This window comes from Dama dama, chromosome 16 (genome assembly GCF_033118175.1).
Source record: "Dama dama isolate Ldn47 chromosome 16, ASM3311817v1, whole genome shotgun sequence".
NCBI classification, from domain to species: domain Eukaryota; kingdom Metazoa; phylum Chordata; class Mammalia; order Artiodactyla; family Cervidae; genus Dama; species Dama dama.
This window is the reverse complement of record NC_083696.1, coordinates 825,702-843,805: the sequence shown is the minus strand read 5'-3', so window position 1 is coordinate 843,805 and position 18,104 is coordinate 825,702. Positions and strand designations below refer to the sequence as shown.

General features: G+C 59.2%; 1 protein-coding gene across 3 annotated transcripts in view; it reads left to right on the top strand.

Annotated features, from left to right (window-relative positions):
- PXDN (peroxidasin) overlaps nt 1–4,417 on the top strand; it is a 66,839-nt gene extending 62,422 nt beyond the window's left edge. For 2 of the 3 annotated variants that reach the window (XM_061163249.1, XM_061163248.1), the window contains 4 exons: nt 133–253; nt 389–521; nt 1,718–1,828; nt 2,428–4,417. In XM_061163249.1, the coding sequence (XP_061019232.1) occupies nt 133–253; nt 389–521; nt 1,718–1,828; nt 2,428–2,547 (485 nt within the window). In that variant the 3' untranslated portion in view covers nt 2,548–4,417. The remainder of the gene's footprint in view (nt 1–132; nt 254–388; nt 522–1,717; nt 1,829–2,427) is intronic. The other variant, XR_009696342.1, reaches the window with a different exon arrangement.
- The last annotated feature ends 13,687 nt before the right edge of the window (nt 4,418–18,104 follow it).

Below are 18,104 nucleotides of genomic sequence, written 5' to 3'. Positions count from 1 at the left end.
AGTGCGAGACGCCTCCACCCCCTGCAATGTGAGCGCCTCTAGTGTCCTTCGGGAGGGATGGTTCTTGCCCAGACGTGCTTGATGTCCTTCGTGAGAGTCGCCGACCCTGACGTGTGTACGTTTTGCTCACAGACTGCAGAACCCGGGGCCAGTTCAACGCCTTCTCCTACCACTTCCGAGGCAGGCGGTCTCTTGAGTTCAGCTACCAGGAGGATGAGCCAGCCAGGGAGACAGGGCCCGGGAAGGTGCCAAGGTACGTTTGAGCCCCCAGCTGGCCCTTGGGCGTGCGGGGCACCCTGTGCGTCTGCCCGCCCACGCACCCCTCCCTGCAGCCCGGGAGCCCACACTGGCGGCTTCATCCCTGAGCGCCCCTTGCTTCTCCGAGCAGAGCCGGGAAGCCCCGGGCACCTCCCAGTAACGCCACGGATGCCTCCTTGGAGCAGCCACAGGGGCCGGGGACCAGCGACTTCCGGGAGTTTGTCCTGGAGATGCAGAAGACCATCACGGACCTCAGGAAGCAGGTGGGCGGCTCCCTGACCTCCCCCACCCCGGCCCCGGCCCCCCACCCTCCAGTCCAGCCTGCGTGTCTCCCTCCATGGCTGTGAGGAGAGTGATGTTGGGGCAGCCCTTCGTCCTCAGCCCTGGAGCCTCAGCGAGGCCACGTTTCTCTCTCTGCTTTCGGCTTGGCTCTGGCCAGGCCCCACGGAGCCGCTCTTGGGCTTCCAGGACTGGGGGTCTTCGGCATGAGAAGGGGCGCAGGGTCCCCTAGGACGCTGCCTAGAGCGGCCACAGAGCCCACACTCCGCTAGCGGCTCACCGTCAGGGCCGTGCAGAATTCAGGCCTTGAGTCCTGCCCAGAGCTGCCCCTCCAGGGATGCCAGTTAGACCCCTGCTCCCAGAGGCGTGGGGTTTGACGGAGGTCAGGTCCCCTTGGATGGTGGGGTGGGGAGCAGCTGCACATCTACAGGAGGGTCCTGGGCCCGTCCCCGGGGTCTGCAGACGGCGATGCCACCCCATGCCAGGGCACATGTGGGGGTCTCCGTGTGCATTCACGTGGCGGGAGTGGGAAGTGAGGTGTCAGGCTGAGACAGGGCGGGGGTCAGACCACTCTGCTCGGACGGGCCGGGCTGCCCGAGGACAGGAAGGAGGCGGGAGGGGCGGTAAGAGCCGCCCCAACCCCAGCGCCTGTCCTGGGCCTCGGTCTCAGTGGTCGGGTGGGTGGGGCTCTTTCAGGTGCCCCCGAGGGAGACAGGTGGGGCTGTTCAGCAGTCACGACCAGGGCCCGAGGGCCCCCAGCCTCCGTCAGCCCCTCAGCGCTGCCCCCAGCAGGGCCGATGTGCCGTCGGGCTCCAGAGCGGTCTCAGCCCAGCACTGCTTTGAGAAGCCGCTGAGAATGTTTCTGTTGCCCAGACCTGTACCCGCCTCCTCTTTGCTCCTGCCTGCGGGTCCTCTCCTCCTCTTTAGGCACCGCTGGACCACATTTCCGGCCCAGGCACTTCTGGCCTCAGACACGGGGGTGGTGGGGACATCAGGCGGTGGTCATGCAGGTTTGGGACACGCTTGAAGCTCCAGGAAGGGACTTTGGGGTCTATCTCGGCCCCGTCGTCTCTCTCGGGTATGGGGTCTCTCTTGTCCGTCCTGAGATGTCATCTCAAGTGGCGGAGCGGGAGCGGGCGCTGAGCTGCGTCCGAGCGCCCGGGCGTCTGCTTTGCTGCAGATAAAGAAACTCGAGTCTCGGCTCGGCACAGACTGTGTGGATGCAGACGGCAGCTCGTACGTGGACGGGGCTGAGTGGACTCGGGATCCCTGCACCACCTGTGAATGCCGCGTGAGTGTGCGCCTGGGCAAGCCCCGGGGTTTGGAGCTCTCAGCTGTAGGGTCCCCTCCCTCTTCCCTCGGGAGCCAGGGCTCTCCCCCCAGAACCGTACGTAAAGGTTGATGGGGACCCTGCTCCCCCTGCTCAGCACAGGACTGTCCACACGAGTGAGGAGGGGCGGCTCCCTGTCTCCGAGCGAACGGATGGAGCGGGCAGTGGGGGCTTCGGGGGCAGGCCTGGGGTGGCCCTGCCCTAGAGGAGCTTCGGGGTGGAGTTGGGAGCCAGCTGGGGACGGGTCTGTCCCCCTGGGCGGGCAGAGCAGTGGTCTGGCGTCCCTGGTTTGGACACAGCCCTGCCATCCAGCTCCTCCGTAGGCAACCTGGTCAACATGCAGGGGTGTGATCCCCGGGGCCCCCAGGGCGAGGCTATGCAGGGGGCTGACAGCCCGGGGCCTGGGGATGGCAGGGGAGCCTCCAGAAGGAGCGGGGTGTCCGCTATGGAGGAGAGTCAGTCGACCTTTAACCCCAGAACCCCCCCAGGAGGCCAGCCCAGCAGGCCGGGCATAGCCAGGGCAGCTCCCAGGGTTGACGGCTCTGTGCTCTCCCCTCCAGGATGGGCAGGTCACCTGCTTCGTGGAGACTTGCCAGCCAGCTGATTGCCCAGCGCCCGCCAGGGTCAGCGGAGCCTGCTGCCCCGTGTGCTCCGGAGACTCCACGGGGAAGCAGCCCTGAGCGTCCGCGAGCCCGGAGCTTCTCCTGGCCCCGGGAGCTAGGCCGTGCAGGGGCCGGGGCGGTGAGGCTGGGATGCGGGGGCCACGGCTCGGAGCCGTGCGAGCTCGCCCGGGGACCCCCAGCCTGAACATTCACCGGCCTGAGCGTTCACCGGCAGACCGTGGGGCAGATACGTGTCCTGACTCGATCTTAAGGTTTCTCAGGTTTCTATTTAATTTTTTTAATGAAAAATTGGTGCTACTATTAAATTGCACAGTTCAATCATTTAGGCTCCTAATTGATTTCACCTAGTATCACCGTTTCTTCTCAACTGAAAGTTAGTCCCGCTGGGTTCCGGCGCCAGGAGCCTGCAGAGCGGAGCCGGCAGCGGAGGGACGCAGGATTTGAAAGAGAATCCGTCCCTGGCAAACAGAACAGTCTGCACGGACGTGGGGCGGCAGTGCCGGTGGCCAGCACGGGCCCCCGCGCCCCCTCCCTCGGCCCCTGCCGCTCCGCAGGCCCCGCCGGGCCCCGCCGCCTGTGACCCCCGATTCCACGGGGCCCGGAAGGTTTGAAGCCGCTGCGCTCCCCCGTGACCGACGCACACGCTGCTGGGTATGGACCAGGCAGGACGGCACCCCATCCGCGCCAGCATCGCCCACGGCCACACTCGCCCTGCTCTGCCGCCCGGCTTCACCCGCCGGAGTCCACGGACAAGCCGCCACGCTCTCGATCCCTGTTCCAACGGGAGGAACGCGCGTGTCGGGGACTTTCTGACTTCAGGTTGTGAGAGTCCGTTCAAGAAAAGCAGCCGGTCCGTATACCTCATTCGTATCTCTGCCGCGTGTGATGTTTGATAAAATTTCACGCATGTTTTAGCTTTGAATACGGCAGAAACAGCACGTCCACGCCGCTCAAGTTCCCGTAGGGCTCAGTGAGAAACAACTTCCATACCTCATGGCCTCTGTCTTTTTACTCGACCGGAACCTCCTGTTTGGTTCCAAATGCAAATGGTCTGTGTTCCGGAAAACAGGTCCCTGGATCTCCTGCGCTGTTCTCGGACCTGAGTGTCCAGCGAGAGCCGGGCCCTGTGCTGGGCGCAGACATGGTGCCTGCCCGCGCTTCCTACGGGAGACCCTCTGGGACCCCGGCCGCCTCTGTCCATGTGGGCGAGTCCGGAGTTGGTGGTACCGTGTGGAGCCTCTCATGGGCGGGGAAGAGGAGGCAGGTCTCCAGGCGGCATCCAGCAGGTGCCGGGCACTTTGAAAGCTGGGTTCCGGCCCAGCGCTCCTCCTCCCCGCAGCAGGAGACCCCAGTGCCTGCGGGGCTGCATTCCAGCCAGGGGGCGGGCGGCGGCTTTCCACACGGGCGGCTGGACTTGTGAGCGCACATCACTGGTGATCGGATCAGTACAAGCTCCAGTGTTCCCGGGCACAGGGCTTCTCTTCACATACAGGGCAGACGGGGTAGATAATCAGGCCTTGGCACCCATCTCTGCAGACAGGAAACGGTTCACTTTGTCTGAGGTGGATGGTTACATAAGTTGCTCAGGTATGAGATCCCACATTCTGGAGCGTGTGGAGTCTGAAGGCGCCCGAGGTTGAGCGGTGGCCTGGTGCAGAGGACGCGGGGACTGGGATGGCTCTGTCTAACGCGCCGGGTGGCCGTCTGAGTCACCGGGAAGCTCTGTGGCTGGGGGTGGACCGTCCGCGCCCTCCAGCGGCCCCCGAGGAGGACGCAGTGTGTACATACTCACTGGCCCTTCTAACCAGATGTTTGCCAGCAGCAAGTGCCTTTCTTCTGTTCATTGTAATCAGCCCGTCACCAAAGAGACGTTTGCACTATGTAACAATGCCTTTCAGTTCCAATAAACGGGCCACGTTTCCAAACAGAGCATGGGTCTTCCTTTCGTGAGCCGATGAGGAGGCAGGTACCCAAGGGGCTGGGCCCTTCATAGAGAAACGGGAAAGGGGGAGGGGAACTCGGGGATACGTGAGGAGGACTCATCTCTCCTCCCTCGGCTGGGTGCTGTCCTGGGGACCGAGCTGGCCTCCTTGCTGAGAGTCTCGGGCGGGTCGGGGCGAGCTCCCAGGAGAAAGCTGCAGCCCCTGCCCCACCCCCCCGATGTTTCTGGCTCTGTGGCTGGAAATGTGTGGTTGTGGACAGCTGTCCAGCCCGTGGTGCCCTGGGCCCAGGCGGGATACAGGATGGGGTCCTGAAGGGACCTGGAAGTCATATGAGGGGTCTTTGCAGGAACATCATGACCATTCATGGAAATATGAGAAAAGATAGATCAGGGGAAGATTAAGTATTGACATTTTTAAAGTTGCCAAATCTTTCAGAGCTTGTAAGAAGACCCCTTGAATTTTCATAGTTGTGCTGAGCCTGCGTCACTGATGGTCTCCTGGGGGTCTCGTGGGTCATAGAGGGGGATGGGGAGAAGGGCTCAGCTCTTTCTTCCAGTGACAGATGTCACGTGACGTTTCTGTGTGAGGTGAATACACTTCCCTGCACGTGCGCTTGGGTGTTTCAGGATCGCCGGGAGCTGGAGCCCCGAGAGACTCGGGTGGGGCGGCTGCAGAAGGACGTGTGGGTGAAAGGTCGACAAACGCTGGCCGAGGGGGACGCGGGGGCCGGACTGTGGGCCTGGCTGGGCGGACGTCCCCTCGCTTCCCCAAGACCAGCCCCGTGCCAGCCGCGTGCCCGCCGCCCCAATGCGGCCAGGGCTGAGGCCCCTGGCCCTGGAAGGACAGCAGGCTGAGCTGAGGGGTGAGGGAAGAGCCACCTTCGGCCCGGTTCTGAGCAAGCCCAGTGGTGGGGCATGGCTCCCACCCCTGGGGCGTGGGGAATCTGGGTTTCACAGTCCACGCCGCTCGCCTGGAAGCTGCCTCAGCCCGACGCTGGTGCCCGGGGAATAGGGGGTCAGCTCACTGGCCCACCTGAGCTCAGCTGCTCGCCACCCGGCAGTCACCAGGAGACAGATCAGGCCCCTGCCTGGTCAGTGGTTGACGCAGAGCCGAGCGCCATGTGCCATTTTAACGGAAAGAAGGTGGATGCTGTAAAATTGGCAAAAGTCATTTGTGTCCTACTTTATTTTTATTTTTTGTATCTTGCTTTAGAAAATAAGGAGAGAGATTAATATAAAAAAACCAACAGGGAGATTAGATTATAGGCAGAAATCGGAAAGAGGCACATGAAGGGCTTTTGAGATGATCATGAAAAGTGAAACAGTGAAAGTGCTATTCACTCAGTCGACTGTGTCCGACTCTGTGCGACCCTGTGGATTGTAGCCCGCCAGGCTCCTCTGTCCATGGGATTCTCCAGGCCAGAAGACTGGAGTGAGTTGCCATTCCCTTCTCCAGGAGATCTTCCCCACCCAGGAATGAAACCTGGATCTCCTGCATTGAAGGCGGATTCTGTACAATCTGAGCCACCACGAAAGCCCTTTTCCTTCATCTTTGAGATCATTATGACAACATCTAACTTCCTGATCTTGGTGGTTTTCATGAGTTTCTTTATAATAATTTATTAAGCTGTCAATTCATTTTTAGGGTTTTTTTGCATATTTTATTTTATAATAAAAATCTGAAGTCATTAGAAAGACATTGCAATTTCAACAACTGGGAGCAGGGATGTCTCTGTACTTTCAATTTTCTCATAAGCCTAACGTCTCCTTTAAAATATAAGGTCTTCATTTAAAGAAAAAGGGGAATGTATGGAAACATACCTAGTGCCTTCTTAAAATATTTGCAGCTATTTCCTGTGGGGAAAAATGTGTGCTCACGGCCATAAATGGGGCTTCCCAGGTGTCTCAGTTGTAAAGAATCCGCCGGCCAGTGCAGGAGACACAGGTTTGATCTCTGAGTCGGGAAGATCCCCTGGAGGCGGGCATGGCAACCCACTCCAATGTTCTTGCCTGGAGAAACCCATGGACAGAGGAGGCTGGCGGGCTACAGTCCACTGGGTCGCAGAGAGTCGGACATGACTGGCTAAGCACACATGCAATGACATAAACCGTTGTGTTCCATCTGCCAGAAGATTCTTTCGTGTGCCTAGTGAATTACCACAACGCATTTTAAATGTATTTAGGGGGGAAAAAAGGTTTCTCTGACAGTTTCAGGAAGGTTTCTCTGGTTTTACGCCCTCATCACCTCCCGCAGCTGTAGCCATAGCACCCCAGGACCTTCAAGACAGGAAATGAGGGTGCAGGGCGGGGGTTGGGGTGGTCTCTCCCCAAACGTGCCAGAGCCTTGAACGCCCTGGGATCCCCACTGTGGACGGTGGGAGCCTTGGCTTCAACAGTGGCACCGGTCGACCTGTAAGTGCAGAGGAGAGAGTGGGCAGGAGGCGGGGGTGCGGGCACCAGGTCCCCCCACGGGGAGGCCGCCCGGGGGGTAGAGAGATCTGAGCCCACCTGGCTCCCTGCAGGCTGTCCTGAGCGTGTCCTCCCCATGTCCATCCTGTCCCGTGTCCGTCCCGTCCCGTGTCTGTCTGTCCTGTCCCGTGTCTGTCTGTCCTGTTCCGTGTCTGTCTGTCCCGTGTCTGTCCATCCCGTCCCGTGTCCGTCTATCCCGTGTCTGTGCCGTGTCTGTCTGTCTGTCTGTCTGTCCCGTGTCTGTCCTGTCCCCTGTCTGTCTGTCCTGTCCCATTTCTGTCTGTCCCGTGTTTTGTCTGTCCTGTCCCGTGTCTGTCTGTCCTGTCCCATTTCTGTCTGTCCCGTGTTTTGTCTGTCCTGTCCCGTGTCTGTCTGTCCTGTCCCGTCCCATGTCTGTCTGTCCCGTGTCTGTCTGTCCCGTGTCCTGTCCCCTATCTGTCCGTCCCGTGTCTGTCTGTCCTGTCCCATTTCTGTCTGTCCCGTGTCTGTCTGTCCTGTCCCCTGTCTGTCCCATGTCTGTCCTGTCCTGTGTCTGTCTGTCCCATGTCTGTCTGTCCTGTCCCATTTCTGTCTGTCCCGTGTCTGTCTGTCCCGTGTCTGTCTGTCCTGTCCCATGTCTGTCTGTCCCATGTCTGTCTGTCCCGTGTCTATCTGTCTGTCTGTCCCGTGTCTGTCCTGTCCCCTGTCTGTCCATCCCGTGTCTGTCTGTCCTGTCCCGTGTCTGTCCTGTCCCATGTCTGTCCCGTGTCTGTCTGTCCTGTCCCGTGTCTGTCTGTCCCATGTCTGTCCCATGTCTGTCCTGTCTCTTGTCTGTCCGTCCCGTGTCTGTCTGTCCTGCCCCATTTCTGTCTGTCTGTCTGTCCCATGTCTGTCTGTCCCGTGTCTGCCTGTCCTGTCCCGTGTCTGTCTCTCTGTCCCATGTCTGTCTGTCCTGTCCCATGTCTGTCTCTCTGTCCCGTGTCTGTCTGTCCTGTCCCATGTCTGTCTGTCCCGTGTCTGTCTGTCTGTCTGTCCTGTCCCGTGTCTGTCCTGTCCCGTGTCTGTCTGTCCTGTCTCGTGTCTGTCCTAGTCCACGTCTACCCTGCCCCATCGGCTCCTCTCAGAAAGCGTTCCCTCCCTTGGGGGCGCCCCTTTGGGAACCATCCTGCTTCTTGAATGCAGCTCCTGTGCCGCAGGCCCTGGGCAGAACGCTCCTGCTTCTGCAGGTGTGGAGGGTTATGCCTTCTGCTTGAAATCTTGTGTATCCTCCTCCTTTTATGTTTATGGTAATAGAGACTCTCAAACCCAAACCTTGAGCATTGTCAGTGAGGTCACATGTTTTAATTTGGAAGGTTCCAGAAACTCCAGAGGTGCCTATTTTAATGTCTGTGAAATTTGCTAAAAGTGACTCAGTCTTATTTTCTCCTTCAGCGTCTGAAGTTCTTTGTTCAGAGGCAGGAAGCCCGCCGGTCTCAGGCTCGTTCCCCAAACAGCTCTGCCTGGTGTTGTAACTTAACAGAGCGGCCTTGGACTCGGGGTTTTCCCCTTTGTAACTCTGACCATCAGCCCAGTGCTGGCCCAGTCGCTGCTGCCAGGAAGCCTGTGTGCCAGAAACAGCTGCTCTGTGGGCCTGCGGTGTCCCTGGGGGTGGGCAGGGACCGGGGAGGGGAGGAGGCCGTCCTTTGCTGCTGGCACAGACGGGTCCGAGGGTGGAAGCGGGTTTGGGGAGGGAGAGGGTGTGGGGTGGTCTGATCTCCATTGTAACCTCCCTTTTCCCACTCCCAGCGTCATCTCAGGCATCATAGAAAAGGTCCTGCTGGATGTGGTTTACCGAAGCCGAATCTCTCTGTCACGGGATTGTATTGAAAGCCCCAGGTTTCGGAGCTGTGTGTTTTACCCAAGCCAGTCTCTGGCACGGGCTCGAATTGAAGCCCCGTTTCTGAGCTGTGTGTTTTACCCAGGCCGAATCGCTCTGGCACGGGCTCGGACTGAAGCCCCGTTTCCGAGCTGAGACACCAGCTCGCTCGCTTTCCCATCACCCTCACCCTTCCCAGCACAGAGCCACTCTCCTGTTGTTTTGTCCTCTTCAAGCAAAACAAAGCGGGGCCGCGACGGAGCCGCTGCTGGGTGACTTGGTTTGCAGCTGTTCTCACGGGAAGTTCCTGGAAAACATTGCTGCTTGCGTTCTTTAGAAATTACAGCACCAGAAATTAACGCAGAGAATAGCCAGGGTCATCATTTCTTGTAAACGTGCTTCAGTGCCCGTGGAATCACAGGGTCTGGGACGTGGTACCACCCTGGCCTCTTGTCCACGGAGCGTCTCCGCCAGGCTGGGTCACCCCCTGCACCCAAGACCCCTGACACTCACAGATGTTGGGAACCGGGGACCCGAGACTCAAAGCCACTTCTTGCGACACTGAGGCCAGAGCTCTTCATCTCAGCAGACTTGGGGAATATGAGCACGTATGCGAACACTCGACTTCCTGTCATGCTTCACCCCAGATGCCTCCAGAAGCTCCGAGTTCCCTGCATGCTCCGCAGACATCGCAGCTGTGTAACTTGGGGAGGCTGGATGCTTGAGATGTGACTTCTGATTTGTGCTCAACTGCAGTTGTAGCTGGAGAAGGCAATGGCACCCCACTCCAGTACTCTTGCCTGGAAAATCCCATGGGTGGAGGAGCCTGGTAGGCTGCAGTCCATGGGGTCGCTAGGAGTCTGACACGACTGAGCGACTTCACTTTCCCTTTTCACTTTCATGCATTGGAGAAGGAAATGGCAACCCACTCCAGTGTTCTTGCCTGGAGAATCCCAGGGATAGGGGAGCCTGGTGGGCTGCTGTCTATGGGGTCGCACAGAGTCGGACACGACGGAAGTGACTTAGCAGCAGCAGCAACAGTTGTAGCTTCGTTTCTATTAGCTTACCGGGACGTTGTGCCCGGCCGTTTATAGATATAGTCTAATTCCACAGCACCTGTCCTTGCTGTGCAGACAATGGGGGTTCAGGCTGAGCGCCTGGCACGGCCCAGGCTCTAACGCACACGTGAGTGTGGCTTCCCTCTGGCCAAGAGTGCACAGCCATGCTCCTGGAGTCGCCAGGCTTAGAGACCTACCCCCGTCCCACCGTTAGCTCTTAAAATAGCAGTCATCGCTGACTTGTGTTTTCCTGCAAACAGGAAAGGGAGAGGATGCTGAAATATTTCAGAGGCTGCTTGAATTGAAAGGCAACAGAGTTTTAATGAAGAAATCTCCCCATCTGACCCAGAGTAACTGGAAGTGGGAGGCCGACAGCCGACTCCCAGCTCTCGCCGGGGTGGGGGGATACACCTGGACGCAGCCTCCACCCCAGCCTCCTGGCCATGGGACTGAGTCCCGGGCCCGCCCCCGCCATGCCCCGCGTTTGCATCTGCCCTTGCCTGCACTCATTACCTGAGCCATTCCTGTGACGCTGCTCCCCGCCTGAGCCCCCGGCAACCGGCCCCTGCGGGAAAGCGCGCTGCGCGGCGGCCCTGACTCGCCACGTGTCTCCTGAGCGCTTACGCCCCGCCAGATCGGACGCCTTAGGGCCCCCCTCCTTCTGTCTCCACAAGTTCTTACTTGGCACAGACACGCTAGCGACCGCTCCCCAGCCGTAAGAAAGGAGGCGACAAGGCCACTGGCCGCAGCAAAGGGGGACCTGGAGACGGCCGTCCTGAGAGAAGGAAGTCAGACAAAGACAGATACCACATGATGGCATTTATATGTGGGATCTAAAAACAACACAAGTGGACTTACTTACAAAAGAGAAGACAGACTCACCCACGACACAGAAAGCAAACTTAGGGTTGCCAAAGGGGAAAGGTTGTGGGGAGGGGTAAGCCAGGAGTCGGGGATTAACCTACACGCACTACTGTATATGAAACAGGAAACTAACAAGGACCTGCAGGATAGCACAGGGGGCTCTACTCAACCCGCGGCAATGGCCTGTGTCGGAAAACGGCCCAGATGCCCCGCAGGCGAGACGACGAGGCTGCCGGAACTGTGTGAGGCCTAAATACTGTGTACAATTGACTCACTTAGCTACACACAGCATGTAAATCAACTATGCCTGCATGCAGGCTAGGTCACTTCAATCGTGTCCAACTCTGCAACTCCGTGGACTGGGGCCCGCCACGCTCCTCTGCCCATGGGATTCTCTAGGCAAGAACGCTGGAGTGGGTTGCTAGGCCCTCCTCCCGGGGATCTTCCCAACCTACCTCTGCATAACATAAAAATTGAATTTACAAAGTCACTGCTGATTCTGCTCTTCAAGGTGAAGAGCTTCACTTGGAGGCTGATAGTGACGATCTTGTTTTTGCAAATAATATATCTGAAGACAGGCAAGTCGACGAGGTCGCTGGACAGGGTTAGAGGCCGCAGGCCTGGGTGCGGGGAGCAGGGACCCCACTGCCAGCTGCCACGCGGCCGTGGCGCTCCCTGTGGTCACCGTGGCCGCCGTCCTGGCCCATGGGATGGGACAGTGCCCTCGCGGCTTGCGCCCCTGACGCCTGCAGCCCTCCTTGAGAGGAGGATGAGAAACGCGCTTCCTTCCCGCTTCCTCTTGGCCATGGAGACGGAGCCCTGGAGAAGAGAGACCCCAGGGAGGTCTTGTGGGGCCTCCCCGATTTTCCTAAGAATGAGTTGAAACAGCCCCACCATCTGTTCTCCTTAAACTTTCTGTTTTCAGGTCTAGGAAAAGCCCTATAAACTTGATGTCTTGTCTAAATCTTATAAAACAACGAGTCCGCTCTAAACTCCGACCTATGCATTGGACGACCAGGCACATCCCCTGGAGTCAGGCCCTCAGCTGGCCTTCTGGAGCACATGCGGCTCCAGACCCGCAGATCCGTGGGAGCTGGGGAGGCAGCCGGACCGGGTCAGCACGCGGGGACCATGGGGAGTGTGACCGTCCGGGTCTCGGTCTGGTCCAGCTCTGCGGACCGTCCGTAAGCCCCTTCCTACCCCAGGCGAGACCCTGCAGGGCCCGAGGGAGCCCAGGTGCTCTTGGCCTCTGGGTCCTTCTCTCCTGTGACTCACCCACGGCCAGCACTGCTGCAGCCTCGAGGGGTCAGAGAACAGGAAGGAGACCGGCTCTTGGGGATGATCTAGGCTTTCCCTGTGGTTTGGGAATTTCAAGGACATCCCTGGTGGCTCAGTGGTACAAAATCCGCCTGCCGGTGCAGGAAACACGGGCTCAATCCCTGGGTCAGGAAGATCCCCTGGAAAAGGAAAAGGCAACCCACTCCAATATTCTTGCCTGGAGAACCCCATGGACAGAGGAGCGTGCAGGGCTACAGTCCACAGGGTCACAAAGAGACAGACACAACTGAGTGACTAAACAACACAAGGGTATCTCAAGCATTACACTTTCATCTCTGGGCTCTGAGAGTTTCTTTGATTTCCTCCTTGTTTGTTGCAAGAGTCGGTGTGCTGGGTGGAAGCCAGCCTGCTCTGAGTTCTTTTCCTGACACCTCCATCCCACCTGGCTCACTTTCGGCCTGGCCTGGCCTGACCTCTCCGGGTTCCCTTTCTCTTCATGTGGAATGGGACAAAGAGCGCCTTCCCCGCACAGTGAGACGTCACTGGGTGTGGATTTCCTCTTCGCTTCCATCCCTGGAGACAGACACCGAGTCTTGTTGACGCCAGGAGATGTTTCAGAGGCTGAGCTGACACCCTCTGGCTGAAACGCAGAAGGTGAGTGTGGAGTCCCAGCATTACAGCCTAGAGCCGTCAGAATCTCGATGCCAATGATGAACATGTAGCTCAGCCCACGGAGGGGACAGGAACTTCCCTGGGAGGCCCGTGGGAAAGCGACCGCACTCAAGGAGGCTGTCTGTGCGCCCTCTCACAGCTGCCCTGACTCTCAGCGGAAGACATGGATCTCGGTGGCCTCCTGTTGTCTGCTCCCCCAGAAAGACGAGCTCTGTCCCGCCTCACCAGGCCCCGTTCACGGCCTGGGAAACGGCTGTGATCGGGTGGCTGGTGGCAGTGCCCACCGCCAGGGCCGCCCCCGTGGGCTGAGGACACGGCCCCTCACGTGCAAAAACCCTCCTGGGGAGCAAGCCGCTCTCCAGCAATAGGGGGTCTTTGGGGAGGGAGTGGGCATGCTGGCCACACTCAGAGCCGCGGTGCCAGCTGTCATCACGGCCGTGTTTGAGTCCCTCACGGGCAAATCACACCTTTAACTACAAGGGAGCCGAGGTCCTTGGCAGGAAACACAGTGTGATCAGGAGTCTGTTCTCCGGACGGCTGGCAGCCGTCAGTCACCTCCCCCTCTGTTGGGGTTTCTCATCTCAGGGCCGCGGTCAGTGGATCTTAGGAAACTCAATGTGTTTCCTGCAGATCGGCCTGCAGTGCCCTCTTGGGAAGCTGGTTTCCTGGCATTCTTGTGGTCACTGGTGCGCAGGAAGCCATTAGCAACCTGGATTGTCCATAAACCGGGAGCGATGGCTTTGGTCCCACGCAGGCTTCTGGGATCTCCCAGCCGGGCCCACCGGATTGTGGTGCGGGTTCGTCAGGAGGCTGTGCGCTGGGGCTCTGGGAGGCGTCTCTGGTGTTTGGCTGGAGTTGGAGCTGTTGGCGCTGAAGATAGTCCCAGAGCCGCCGGTGCCTGCTGGGCCTGACCTTGACCGGTGCTTTCCTCTCAGCAGACGGAGCCTCCTGACCACCCCCTCCCCAGCCTTCTGGTACACGTGCTGCCCCAGCCCGAGGCTTCTTCCCGCAGGGATTCCCGCTCTCCGGACACAGAGCCCCGAGAGGCTGCTCCAGGCAGAGCTGGGCTGCGTTTGCTGGGTCCTCACCCGGCATCCTGAACTCCCTGCAGCGGGAGGACTGACCGCCGGACCGGACCTGTGTCCAGGTCTGCGCGGGGGGCAGGCCTTATTCCACACGCCGCCGCGTCAGTCCATGAATTTCAGGCCCCGCCTCCCGGGGACCCTCGTCCCCTCCTTGCTGGCCCCGCCTCCGCCCCGCCCCTCTTGCCCTGTCCGCTCCGTCCAGGATGGCAGCGCGTCGGCTCTGAACTTGGAAACCGGTCGATGCCTCAGACGACAGGGGCATCTTGGCGGGGAGGTGCCGGCCGTCCCACCCGGCTCCCGGGCAGCAGACCCCAGGCTGCGCGGAGACCTGGTTGGATCTCCAGTCTCCCCTGAACACCCTCCGGGGCCTCTGCTTGCCCTGCGCTCAGCTCCGTGACCTTCTCGGTGACCCGGAAGCCCCGCCCACCCCCGCCCCGCACTCGGGGCTGTCAGTCAGCCCCGCTTCTGTGACGCTCGCTGGCCGCGGCCTCTGCCTGCGCCTGAAGGCGGGCCTGCGTGCTGGGTCCCGGCGTCGCATGCATCCCAGCTCGACCTGCCCCGACCTTCGGATCCAGAGCGTCTTCTTCCGGCCCGGGCTCGTCTCCATCAGTTCCCTTCGCACTCACATCCGCATGTGCGTCTCCCTGGTTCATGCCTGGGTCCTGGTGACTGGGTCCGCCCGCTGGGTTCCCAGTACGAGCGCATCGCTGAAGTCAAAGCCGCTCAGTCGTGTCTGACTCTGTGACCCTATGGACTGTACAGTCCATGAAATTCTCCAGGCCAGAATACTAGAGCGGGTAGCCTTTCCCTTCTCCAGGGGATCTTCCCAACCCAGGGATCGAACCCAGGTCTCCCGCATGGCAGCCGGATTCTTTACCAGCTGAGCCACCGGGAAAGCCCGGGTGCATTCGGGCAGCAGGGACCTAAGCTAGAGGCACGGTCTCTCACAGATGGGCGCCTCTGGAGCTGGGCGGCACGAGTGCCCCTCTCTGCTGCGCCGTCCTGGTGGTACGCCCTTGTGCCATGGGGAGGACCCTCCTTCCCCACCACAGCGGCGGCCGCTTTGACTGGGGGGCTGCCCCCGTGGGAGTGTTTCTGGGTGTGTGCTGCGTCTCTTTGCTGCAGCCTGCGCCAGCGCCCACTGTCCGAGCTGGTGCAGGGGTGTGAGCATCTTCTCGACAGAAGTGGTCCAACTGCATCTCTTCTGCAGGACCCTCTGTGTCCACCGGGTCCTGGCCTTTCCCAGCGTGTTTTGGTTTCAGCCTGTTGACTCCCTGCAGGGGTTTTGGTTGGTATCGCATTGAATCTAGTTCAGTTGACTTTGTAAACACTTTATCCTCCCATTCATAAACATGACATATTCCTACATTTTTAAACGGCTTCTTTAATGGGTTTTGGCAAGGATTTATGGTCTTTCCCAAAGGTTTTACACATTTTTCTTAGGTTTGCTTCTTGTTACTGTTTTGTGTTCCCAGGTGACTCATTGCTAAAGAATCCACCTACCCCTGTAGGAGATGTGGGTTCAGTCTCTGGGTTAGGAAGATTCCCTGGAGAAGGAAATGGGAACCCACTCCAGTGTTCCTGCCTGGAGAATCCCATCAACAGAGGAGCCTGGCAGGCTACAGTCCATGGGGTCACAAAGAGTCAGACATGACTTAGCAGCTAAACAACAAACTGTTGTTTCATGCTGCTGTAAACACCATTTGTTTTTAACTCACTTTCCAGCTGTGTGTTGTTCATGCATAAAAATGCAAGTGAATTTTTGATTTTGACCTTGTATCCAACAATCTGTATAAGTGCAGTTATTAATCCTAAGAACTTTTTAAAAATAATTTAGATTTTCTACATATCCAATCTTTTTTGTTTTCTTTTTTTTTTTTAAATACGGACAGTTCTGTTTGTTTCCTTCCCATCTTCTATGGCACTGGGTGCCCTGCGTGTTCACAGCCTGGATGGTGATTTGTAGGTGGTCAGCCTCTGTTCTTTTTTTTGCATAAATAGAGTTGGTACTCAGAAATGGCTTGTTGTTTGAGAATTTTTGAATCTAATTGTTACAGTAAACTTGAGATTGCTTTTCTGCCTTCTTTATACCATTTTGAAGATACTACTTTTGCAACGTGTAACTGCACCAAATCATCTAATTGAGCAATTTCATGGTTCAAAATGTCAAAAGTTCACAAATGATAGTTTTTTGCTTGTATTGCTGGACTGTTAAGCCTGGACCATCCCGATGGCATCCTTTGTGTTAACACTAGCTGTCTGGGTGACAACGTGGCTCAGTCTGGGGGCCCTGGTTAGCGTCACGGTCTGAACGGACGGTAGAGTCGCCTGCACTGAATCATCAGACTTGTCTGGAAGTCTGCAGTCTGCTTTCTGCCCGTGGCTGAGTGCCCGGCGCAGGACGGGGTGGGGGCCGGGGAGCGGGTGAGCCTCCGACCTGGTATAGGGGCTGCCCAGGCTCGGCTCCTTGTCTCCCCGATTCTCGTCCAGCCAAGCAAGCGCAGCCCTGACTTGGCAAGTGGCCTCTGTCTGGAAACACTCAGCTTCACTCTCCTGGTGGTAGAGGGTGGATCGTGGGGTGAGGGGCAGGGTCTCGGGGCCCGTGGGCGGGGGGCTGGCAGGGCCCCCCTGGATGCGCTTTGTTGTTTTGTTTCTGCTTCTTGCCTCGCCCACACAGAGGGTGTTTGAGTCACTGTGGGAGCCTTCAAAACAAGGACAAGGGGCGGGCCCCGAGGTGGTCGCTGCTGTCAGGAAGGCTGGCTGCTCAGGGGATAGCTTGCAAAGCACTCTGACCCAGCAGGAGGTCAGCAGGGCTGGGCGTGCACCCCAGTGGGTGGACGGCTGACTCTGCTCCCAGGGGTGCGATTCCTTGAGCCTGAAGGGCTCGAGTCATGGTTTCCTTGTTCTCCTTGGCCCTGCAGACGCAACTGAGAATGACTGTCAGGGTGGCGTGACCAGCCCTGGACACACCCTGGGGACAGCCTGCGGGGCTGGGGGCCGTGAGGACACAGGACGGACCCTCAGAGCTGCTGAGGGCAGGCTCGCCGCCGTGGGGCTGGCCAGGCGTTCCCAGACCCTCCAGGCAGATGGACCTGCTCCTACCTTCAGGCCAGGTGCTGCAGAAACCTGGACACGGCTCCGGGAGCTGATGAAACAGAGGTCGGTGGTCCTGCTCCAGCTGACCTGGGGTCGGCCTAGGGTCACTGCTCAGCAGAGGAACACAGCCTCATCTTGTGCGTCTGTGTAAGGACGCCATATTAACACAGACAGCTGAGGGGCCGTGCCCTCTCGGCCAGCAGCCCGGCACCCGCAGGACGCTCAGCTGACATGTGTTTGCTCCTGAGACGCATCACTGCCTCCTGGACTGTGGGCCCCCAGGCCGCCCTGCGGCGCAATGGTTGGACCACTTTAAATAGAGACATCACCCCGAGCACAGAACTACGACAGCACCCAGTGGGGGTGAGGGAGCCCCAGTGCCCAGGCCAGCTGGAGCAGAGGTTGCGCTGGGACCTCAGCTGGGCATGGCCCCTGCTCTGCGGTGCCCATCGGTGACCTCAAGATGCTCTGAGTCTCGATTCAGGGTCATGAATGCGTCTCAGAGAATAGGTGATTTGCAGACGTGGAGGAGACCAAGGAGGGAGGCGGCTGGCCACGTGGGGGCAGGGGGCGGTGGTCCCGGCCGAGTCTGGCACCCCGGCCGGCTGGCTCCGTCAGGGGCCGGTGATCCCGGCCGAGTCTGGCACCCCGGCTGGCTCCGTCAGGGGCCGGTGGTCCCGGCCGAGTCTGGCACCCCGGCTGGCTCCGTCAGGGGCCGGTGGTCCCGGCCGAGTCTGGCACCCCGGCTGGCTCCGTCAGGGGCCGGTGGTCCTGGCCGAGTTTGGCATCCTGGCTGGCCCTGTCCCCTCTGCGTGGGAGCCGAGTGCGGGGTGTGCATCTCCAGCTCCCACTTCATCTGAAGGAGCCACCCTGCTGGGCCCCGTGGCTCCGGTCACAGCCTCCAGCCCCCTGCTTGGCCGGCTCCATGGAGGACAGTTCACCTGGGGCAGAGGGCCCATGAGCTCCCCATCGTCTGAGGGGCCAGGGACCGGGCACGTCCCCAGGAAGCAGGTCCACGCTCCCTGACCTGACCCAGAAGCTCCCATTTTCCCACGGAGCCGCCGCAGGGCTGACAGCCCCCCAGGCCCTCTGGGGTTGACCGTCCACCTCCCAGCGCCTCACACTCTGAGTCGGAGCAGGAAGCACATACATTTTGGCTGGAAACGAGGAAAACCAGTCAGCGCTCCACACACACATGGAAGCACTTCCCTGGGCGAAACCACAAACCCCGGGAAAGATCAGTCTCGACAACCATGTCAGCCCAGGCGTTTCCAAACGAAAATTGTTTTTCCAGTTTGGGGGTTGGAGAAAAGTGG